General features: G+C 43.0%; 1 protein-coding gene across 1 annotated transcript in view; it reads left to right on the forward strand.

The window, feature by feature from the left end:
• Positions 1-10054, forward strand: part of LOC114642487 (zinc finger protein 665-like) — a 47736-nt gene extending 37682 nt beyond the window's left edge. Inside the window, exons 4-5 of the mRNA XM_051927761.1 lie at positions 6131-6574; positions 8350-10054. Coding sequence (XP_051783721.1) covers positions 6131-6574; positions 8350-9251 — 1346 coding nt within the window. The 3' untranslated portion in view covers positions 9252-10054. The remainder of the gene's footprint in view (positions 1-6130; positions 6575-8349) is intronic.
• The last annotated feature ends 380 nt before the right edge of the window (positions 10055-10434 follow it).

The raw sequence follows: 10434 nt of genomic DNA on the forward strand, positions 1-10434 counted from the left end.
TATGTGTGTGAATCACTACCTGCTTCCGTTCTTTCTCTTTCTCCGACAGGACACATAATCCATTACATTCGCGATATTACAGCTCTCTGCATAATTAAAATACTGAGATGTATACATGATATCTTTTTCATGATGATAGGAATGAAAGCATGTTATTAAACATGGGAACACGGTGGCGCAGTGCTTGTTCATGTCTCACGCAAGAGGCTTGCGGCGCCATGTGCGACCTTCGATGAAATAATTTATCACAGCAGTACTGTCTCTTTCAAATGTACTAACCTCCAATTCCTGTCCTTACTTTTCTTTCTCCAAATACCCAATCGCCACACAATCAGCTCTGTAATAGACGTTAAGCCATCTGTAAGCTTGATTCTTCAAAACTTTTAAGCAACATTGAAATATCTTTGTAGTACATGTTTAATTATTCTATCCGTCTATCTTTCCAGTGTCGCGTCAGCACCAGCAATAATACAACGCAATGCAGGAACAACCCGTGAACTAGCTAGCGCTGCAGCACCGTGTCCTCACATGTTTAATTATTAACAATAAAGATTATTTAAATGAAGTTAAAGTTTTATCTGTATACTATAAGCAACATATTTTGCTGCATTTCATCTTAAAAATGAATACCATCATCATATGTAAATACACGCTTTATAAAGTAGCGCAGGTTGTGCAATATTATAACTGTAGTGTAAGTTTACAGTGAGATAATTGTACTTATAAGTACAAACAGTTCTGCAAGGAGCACTTGATGGACTGATTTAGTGCGTTTAGAGTTCTTGCGATGAAACTTTTTCTAAACTGCGAAGTCCGTACAGGGAAGTCTCTGACGCGTTTTGCCGTGGCTCAGGCAGCGTCTGCTTCATGCTGTGTACTGATAATTCTCTTTCCGATCAGCTGCTGCTGTGATTCCCCACTCAGATACAGTGATATAAATACTCCGAGTGGTGCAGTGAGAGTAATATGGAAAAAGATGATCTGCTGTGGCAACCCTTAATGGGAGCAGCTGAAAGAAGAAGATGCAGTGAGAGTTACAACGCTAAAGCAGTTCTGGTATTTGGAATACTATGGCTATTCCCTGGACCATTATATTGCTACAGGTTAATTACAATCAGATGCATTACACTAATAAACAATATGCAGTTAATTTCAGTGTATTTATAAAGCCGCGTCAGGAATGTGGAGCTAAGAAAGAAAGGGTAACCACACAGGAACAGTAGCACTACCGTGACGCTGGGTGCCGCCAGTCTGCAAAAGCGAGCAGAGAAATTGTGTACGCCAAGGAATGAGGTACCATGGAAATGTGTGTGGCTTTACGCCAAGTTTAGGTTTTATACATCGCGATTTGAGCGTGGAAACATTCGTACGCAACATTTCTGTGTGTATGCACCGTTTATACATGAGGCTCCTGGTGATTTGTTTAATTTCAGCTTATTTAATCTGAGCAGCTCTTCTCCCTCTACAATTTCCAAATCCCTCAGCACCTCCTTAGTAGTCCCTGTTACTGCTCTGGGAGGTTATCCACTTGCTCAGTTGTAAACACCTCAGAAAAATGTAAGTTTAGGGCATCCGCTATTTCAGGATAGGATTTGAACTCGCAAGCTGAGGTAGACTATGGTCCAGAGCCTTACCCACTACGCCACGTTGCCTACTGGTCTATAGACTGGCCCTGGAATTGCAGCTCCAAAACCTTATGGGAGTTTTCTCTGATTTTGTTTTCTTTGGTGCGTCTGCAGTTTTGTGGAGTTCAGGGCCATAGCGCTAGTCCTTTTAGTGTAAGCTCTTCTTCCGCAGAATGTTTAGAAAGAATTTCTTGTCAGTCAGTCAGTCAGTCAGTGAGTGGCTCAGGGACATGTAACTCTATATGCAGATTATAAAAATACAAAGTGGGTCTGTTTTCCTCTACTCCCTGGTTGGAATAAGTTCTTTTGCAATTGTGGCATCTTAAGTAACCTGAAACTATATAGATATAATAGTACTAGGGTGTTGTACCGTGTTAGCCATTATGAATGTAGAGAAAAGCCAAACAAAATGACACCTTTTATTGGCTAACTAAAAAGATTACAATATGCAAGCTTTCAAGGCAACTCAGGCCCCTTCTTCAGGCAAGATTACTTGCCTGAAGAAGGGGCCTGAGTTGCCTCGAAAGCTTGCATATTGTAATCTTTTTAGTTAGCCAATAAAAGGTGTCATTTTGCTTGGCTTTTCTCTAGATATAATAGTAAAAGGCGATCCCCCTCCCATAGTGATACAGCAGTAAGCAATCACATAAGAGAAAATAACTTTGCTTTGTTTAGTGACGATTTATGCGGCATAACAGACGAGGAAGCCAATGACAAGACCTTGTGTAGAGTCTGCTTTTTTTCATCACTGCGTTGGAAGGATTTTCCAGATCGGATGACGTTATCTCCCATCCATCCGTCGGCTTCAAAGGTGTGCCGGGCTTTATACGATTTCTCCATGTGCAGGCCTCCACTTAGATAAATCATGCCATTCCAAACAAGGCACAGAGAGGATTTAATTTCATGCACACAGAAATAGTACAATGCCCATTTTTGTAGTTGTCCCTTTCTCGTCTTCTAATGCTTGCCTAGCAATTCTAAATGCGGAGCCCCTGTGTGCTAAATTTGACTCCACTGTAGAAAAAAAAAAGAAAAACAGATTTAAAATATTTGTATAGAGCACATCCATCCAATCTCCAACCCGCTATATCCTAACTACAGGGTCACCGGGGGTCTGCTGGAGCCAATCCCAGCCAACACAGGGCGCAAGGCAGGAAACAAACCCCGGGCCGGGTGCCAGCCCACCGCAGGGCACACACACAACCACCTCCAAGCACACACTAGGGACAATTTAGACTCGCCAATGCCTGCAGGAAACATGCAAACTCCACGCAGAGAGGACCCGGGTCTCCTAACTGCGAGGCAGAAAACACACCCCAGGCAGGGTGTCAGCCCACTACATGGCACACACACACTCACCAGGGACAATTTAGAATCGCCAATGCACCTAACCTGCATGTCTTTGGACTGTGGGAGGAAACCCACGCAGAGACGGGGAGAACATGCATACTCCACGCAAGAAGGACCCGGAAAGCGAACCCAGGTCTCCTAACTGTGAGGCAGCAGCGCTACCCACTGCGCCACCGTGCCACCCCTGTACAGAGCACAGTGACATTAAACTTGTATTCTTATTACAGGGTCCTATAGAAAATAAAAAATTAATGTATTGGCATGGACAGATATAAACTTAGTAAGAACTTCTGTAAGCATTAAACTTAGTGTGAATTAGGTATGTTCGAATAAATAGTTAAATAAAGTCATATACCATATTTCATTTTTAATTAAGTTCAGAGAGAAACCGCCAATATTTGATAACCCAGAAAGACCGCGAAGGGGGAGAATGACGCACAGAAACTGCCCGAGGTCAGAGAAGGGGGAGCACCTGTTTGTTTGAAGGCCAGTTAGGAAATAGGAGATGCAAAGAATGAAATTAAGAGAGAAGCTGAGAACAATATTCGTGGCCAAGAAAGGGCCTGTGAGAATCCAGCTGGAGTAGGGAGTCCGAATAAGCAGCAAATGAGTTATTGCAAGTGAGGTGAAGATGATAAGAAATGATTATATAAATTGTGATTTTTTTGGCTTGTTCGGGGCTCAGCTCAGTTTGGCCTAATTGGGTTGAGTCTGCGGTCCTGTTCAGCCTATATACATCAGACTTCCAATACAACTCGGAGTCCTGCCACGTGCAAACGACACTGCCTGCATCAGGAGTGGGCAGGAGGAGGAGGATAGGGACTTAATCAAAGACTTTGTTAAATGGTGCGACTCAAACCACCTACACCTGAACACCAGCAAAACCAAGGAGCTGGTGGTGGATTTTAGGAGGCCCAGACCCCTCATGGACCCCGTGATCATCAGAGGTGACTGTGTGCAGAGGGTGCAGACCTATAAATACCTGGGAGTGCAGCTGGATGATAAATTGGACTGGACTGCCAATACTGATGCTCTGTGCAAGAGAGGACAGAGCCGACTATACTTCCTTAGAAGGCTGGCGTCCTTCAACATCTGCAATAAGATGCTGCAGATATTCTATCAGAGAGTTGTGGCAAGCGCCCTCTTCTACGCGGTGGTGTGCTGGGGAAGCAGCATAAAGAAGAGGGACGCCTCACGCCTGGACAAACTGGTGTCATGTATTGTCATGTATTGCATGTATTGTAGGCACGGAGCTGGACAGTTTGACATCTGTGGCAGAGCGATGGGCGCTGAGCAGACTCCTGTCAATCATGGAGAATCCACTGCATCCACTGAACAGGATCATCTCCAGACAGAGGAGCAGCTTCAGCGACAGACTGCTGTCACCGTCCTGCTCCACTGACAGACTGAGGAGATCGTTCCTCCCCCAAACTATGCGACTCTTCAACTCCACCTTAAACGTTAACATTATTCAAAGTTATTGTCTGTCTGTATACCTGCATTGTTATCACTCTTTAATTTAATATTGTTTTTATCAGTATGCTGCTGCTGGAGTATACGAATTTCCCTTTGGGGTTAATAAAGTATCTATCTATCTATCTATCTATCTATCTATCTATCTATCTATCTATCTATCTATCTATCTATCTATCTATCTATCTATCTATCTATCATATAGTGCCTTTCATATCTATCTATCTATCAATCATATAGTGCCTTTCATATCTATCATATAGTGCCTTACAGTTCTATCTATCTATCATATAGTGCATTTCATATCTATCTATCTATCTATCTATCTATCTATCTATCTATCTATCTATCTATCTATCTATCTATCTATCTATCTATCTATCTATCTATCTATCTATCTATCATATAGTGCCTTACAGATCTATCTATCTATCTATCTATCTATCTATCTATCTATCTATCTATCTATCTATCTATCTATCTATCTATCTATCTATCTATCTATCTATCTATCTATCTATCTATCTATCGCAATGTCTGCCCATCCTCTGACTCCTAGAGTCTTCTTTCAAGGTGAGAATCTTCAGCGTATTTTACGCCCCGACAGTCGCAGGACAAATTACAGAGCATCAGCATGCTATAGGCAAATGACTGCAGTCTAATTTCTGTTGACATTATGAAAACAGAGGAGTTCTACCAAATTACTTTTAAGAATCTAAGGGACTGACTGTAGGTCTGCATTAGATTGGAGAGATTAAGGCCACGTAGAAGAGGAGAAAGAAGATGAAGACAGCAAGATGGTCCTTTAAGAGCCTCTCAAGTGAAAACCCGGGGGGGGGGGGGGGGGGGGGGGATTTTAGGGAGGCATCGAAGGAGTGAAATGAGGGCTGACCGGACCAGAAAGGAATTTCAGGGCTAAGCCAGATATAACATCTGGAAGACATTAAGAGATGTCTGCAGGCCAGAATTGTATTGAGTTTGGAGTTGAAAGGGAGGCTGGAGCATGGGGTCCACTGGAGGGAATGAAAAGAAGGGAGGCTTTGGGTAGCGGAGCAGTAGGCAGGTGGTCAAGGGCCATTCAGGCAGGCCCACCGAGGCTGTAGGCTGAATTGTTAATACTTGTAATGGCTGTCAAACGTGACCCAGTATGTGTTTGTGTGGAACGATTTTTCTTCCAGGTGTCTTCCTGATATTTTCATTGCAGTTAAGGTGTGGCACGTTTGTTTGAAATGGTGGTCTTTGTTTAGGTAGACCTGTCCTTTGGATCTTTAAACTTTGCATATGGGCCAGGCTTGATTAGAACAGCGCTGCCAGTATAAAATAGTTCAAAGTTATTAAAAAAAGCCTCACTTTTTGTTTCCCCCCCAAACCCTTTTCCTATGCTTGGCTTTGTCTCAATCAGTTGGACTTTATCTTCCTATCAAGTCAGTTTTGACTTCATGTCTGCTTTGACCTTCTTAGGCTGACATGGAGGGTTCCCAGCATTTTAAATCTCTTAAAAAATATTTGGTAATTTTCTGTGTTTAGTAAAATCTGGAAGGTAAACCTGAAACGTTCTGAAGTTATTTTTGTCAATTTTATTTTGACAGATCATAAGAAATCTCTGGTTCATATGGTCATGCAGTTGGGTGCCTATTGGCCTTTAGGCCATGGCTGTCCATGTGAGAAGGGAATCTGAGAAGAAGAAGAAGAAGAAGAGGAGAAGACAGTGAATAGTTTTGCACACAACATGGCCTCAGACAAAGAGGACGGTAGTGATGGTAGTCTGCAGCACATTAAAGAAGAGGATTGTGAATGGGGCGCGCCAGAGGATCTGGAAGATCCTGAAAGAAGAATTCCAGTTTTGAAAGAGGAGGAGGAGGAGACCAAGGAGGAGATTGTTGAGGTTAAAATTGAGGATTTCTACTTTAGACTTACAGTGGACAACCATGAAGCTGGGAATCTTTTCAAACAGGATATCTGCGAAGACTCTCACTGCAGTTTACTGCCCTGTCTCACCAATGTTGGACAACAGCAAAATTCTGTGGCGCTGAAATCTGAGTTACCTGTGATGGAAGAGAAAACCGACGAGGGACATGGCAGAGAAGAAGAAGAAGAGCAGAAGAGCCCTTGGAGTTTTAGAACGAGTAAGTAAAGTGATAAAAAAAATTTAAAAAGTGAAATGGAGAACATTTACGAATAGTAATATCGGCAGTGTTAGCATTTTTAGAAAGTGTACGTAAGAGCGGGATACACATTTTATTGAATGTGAACAGAAACCAGCTGCTCATTTAACTTTAAAGGTGTTGTTTTTGTAGTGAAACACTGCAGGATACAAATGTATTAGGCTAAAATAAGAACTCGCCCATCCAGCCATCCATTATCCAACCCGCTATATCCTAACTACAGGGTCACGGAGGTCTGCTGGTGCCAATCCCAGCCAACACAGGGCACAAGGCAGGAAACAAACCCCAGGCAGGGCGCCAACCCACCACAGATAACTCACATCATCTTTAATTTTTTCCTAAATTGTACTTTACTTAGGACCTAAGCATGAACAAAAATGCAATATTGTTATCTTTGAGCAGATGCAGTGATTTTGCTCAACTCCATGGGTTTCTGGAAGTTTCCGGTGCTCATTTGGATCAGTTTGGTTTGGATTATCATGTTGTGGGCACTGCAGCGCCACAAACCCAGAACACAAGCGCAGTTCCACAGTCAAAAAGGTTTTGATAAAAGCAGTTTATTTAAATCCAGTACCTAATACACGTTTCAGTTCCCCTTCAACACATTTCTTCCACAATAAATCCTGCATCTCTCCTCCAGGCAAGCTTTTGTCAAGCTCACCTGGATGAGGCTGGACAGCTCCTTTTATCTCAGAGCCTTAGAGTTCTTCCGGTGTCAGTTGACCTCTGCCTGGCAGCACTTCCGGGTCAGGCGGAACCCCCTTTGACGTGTGCACCTTTCTTATAGCTCTCTCTGGTGCCACCCACACACCCCAACAGGGTTGTTCTCTGAGACTACATGTCCCAAGATGCCCTGCAGGAGTATGAATGGGAGATCTGCCAGAGGGAGGCATATTGGGGGAATATGCAGTTCATCCAATGCCAGGAAAGGTACTGAAAACGCATCTGGCTGGGACTCCTGTCCATCCACCTGGGTAAGGAACCTTCCTTTTTCTTGGTTGGGATGCCCATCCATCCACCTGGGGCCTCCACTTGGGTTTTCCCTCTCCATTTTGGGATGCCCGTCCATCCCATATGGCACTGACAACGTCCACTGTGTCATATTGTGACCACAGATCGGTGTTTACTCAGAAAGTGGATTCCTACAACTCCAAATTTTGCTTATCTGTATCAAAATATGTTGGGGAAGCCAAGTGCCTCAGGATGCATTTAGGAGTGCAATATTAATGTGCCATACCATAATATTGATCTAGTAAATGTTAGGAGGCATAGCTTGGTCAGATGGAAGGCAACTCTGAGAAAACAAGGCTTTGTGAGAGCGGTGAAATTAACAAAGAGTGAGGGAACAGTATTGACCACTCAACATGGAAGGGGCTTGAATCCACTTGAAAGTCTCACAACATCTTCTCCACTTGTCAGATCCCTTTCATCATTTTCTTCAAATAGGGTCACAGATAGCATTAGCAGTAAGGACAATATCCACAGGAGAATGGATGCCAGTCCACTGCAGGGCACACTGACACACACGCTTCACCCAGCCACGACAGGTCAGTTTAGAGACGGCGATTAACACAACAGACGCATCTGTCGGGTATGGGAGGAAAAAATAGAGAAATTGAACAGACACCAGGAGAACATTTAAGGTCCATACACACAGTGGACAGAGCAGGAACTGAAACTCAGTTATTTATTTGTTTGTTTAGAACGATTTAACTATACTTTTGTTGTTTTTACAGATTTACATGAGAGTGGCGGCCTTTCATCATCTTCACTTGCTCAGCCCTCTCTTCACTGCAGAGTGCAACAGGACCAGGAGGAGGAGAAGAACTCAACAAGAGGATCGGAAGGTTTGACTCCAGTCTCTTTCGAGTTTAGTTCCTTTTCTGCTGCCAAACAAGATCAGACAGCAGCTATCAACCCCGATCAACAAAAAGTGCACAGTACAGATGAAGAGGCCTTGTATGCCCGCAGACAATGGAGAAAATGTTTCAAAAACACTCCTGACTGTAATGAGTCTGTTCACCCAAAGCGGAAGCAATACGTCTGTTCTGAATGTGGCAAACTGTACTCCAGCAGTAGTGCTCTTCACAAACACAAAAGACTTCACACGGGTGAGAAGCCCCACTGCTGCTCTGAATGTGGTAAACAGTTCTCTTACAAGAATGGGCTTCAAAGACATACGAGAATCCACACGGGAGAGAAGCCGTACGGCTGTGCTGAATGTGGCAAAAGATTCTCTGACAGTAGCACTCTTCAGCTGCACATAAGGATTCACACTGGAGAGAAGCCATACTGCTGTTCTGAATGCGGCAGGAGATTCCCGTTTAAGAGCAGCCTCCAGAATCACATCAGAAGTCACACGGGAGAGAAGCCATACGGCTGTTCTGAATGTGGCAAAAGGTTTGCCACCATTAGCACTCTTCAGTGCCATGCAAGAATCCATACAGGAGAGAAGCCATATTCCTGTTCTGAATGTGGCAAACGATTCTCCCATAACTGCAGTCTGCAAAGACACACAAGAATCCACACTGGAGAGAAGCCGTTTGGCTGTTCCGAATGTGGCAAACAATTCTTCGACAGTAGCAGTCTTCAGAAGCACACGCAAGTTCATACTGGAGAGAAGGAGTCCTGGAAATGAAAGAAGTGTGCCTCGCCCTTATCAATACAGACAAGTGTACAGGAATAATATAATAATAATAATTCATTACATTTATATAGCACTTTTCTCAGTACTCAAAGTGCTATCCACAAAGGGAGGAACCAGGAAGCGAACCCACAATCCTCCACAGTCTCCTTACTGCAAAGCAGCAGCACTACCACTGCGCCACCTGTGAGGAGATACTTTATTAATCCCAAGGGGAAATTCATATACTCCAGCAGCAGCACACTGATAAAAAAATAAATTAAAGAGTGATAAAAATGCAGGTATACAGACAGACAATAACTTTGTATGATAAAGTATAATGAATACAAAGCATGTCCTTGAACATAGACAGATTGAAGTTGTTCCTCCTCTAACACTTAATAGAATCCAGGCCACAAACCAGCTGGCTACATAGCTTTAGTAACATTAGCTGCCTACACCCTATCATTAATAATAGAGAGCAACAAGATGGTAGCTACTTGGGACACACAAATTATAGACAAATATACATCCAGAAATACAGGCTTAATCATCAAAGGAGAACAGCCTGGATCATCAAAGTAGGAATCACAAGGAATTACTCGGGCAGCGCCGGACTGGGAAGCTCATTTAGGCCGGGAATCCCAAGTCTAACCCTGGCCACACATCAGTTTTCTTCTACAGGCACAGAATCAACAACAAACACCATTTTGTCTTGGAATTTTGTATGAAAATAATGAATGAACTAATGCATTTAATTGTCACTCTTTTTAACATAGAGCCCCAGAAAAACTTAATAGAAATGTAGTTTACCTTTCAACAATGAACCACATTTGTATGTATTCTATTAAAATTGTAATAAAAATAAAACACTGAACCAATGCTGAAAAGCCACAGATACCAAGAGTTATATTTATTCATCAGTACATATTTTATGAAAAACGCATCATCAAAAACGTGTTTTACTCTGTGCATTCATTCATTCTTTAAACATTAACATTATCTTAAATATATAAACGTCTACGTGTGGAAGTGTGTGCATCTGTCTGTCTGTCTGTCTGGGCCGGAAGTTAGAGGCGGAGTCAGGGTAAGGGCTCCGCCTCCGAGGATACACAAGTGAGGCCAGCAAAGAGAAACCTCTAAAAAGAGAGAGTCACTCACATAGTGGCTAATACAGAAGCGGGGTAAGCACATTGGT

Source organism: Erpetoichthys calabaricus, chromosome 5 (genome assembly GCF_900747795.2).
Source record: "Erpetoichthys calabaricus chromosome 5, fErpCal1.3, whole genome shotgun sequence".
In the NCBI taxonomy this organism is placed as follows: Eukaryota; Metazoa; Chordata; class Cladistia; order Polypteriformes; family Polypteridae; genus Erpetoichthys; species Erpetoichthys calabaricus.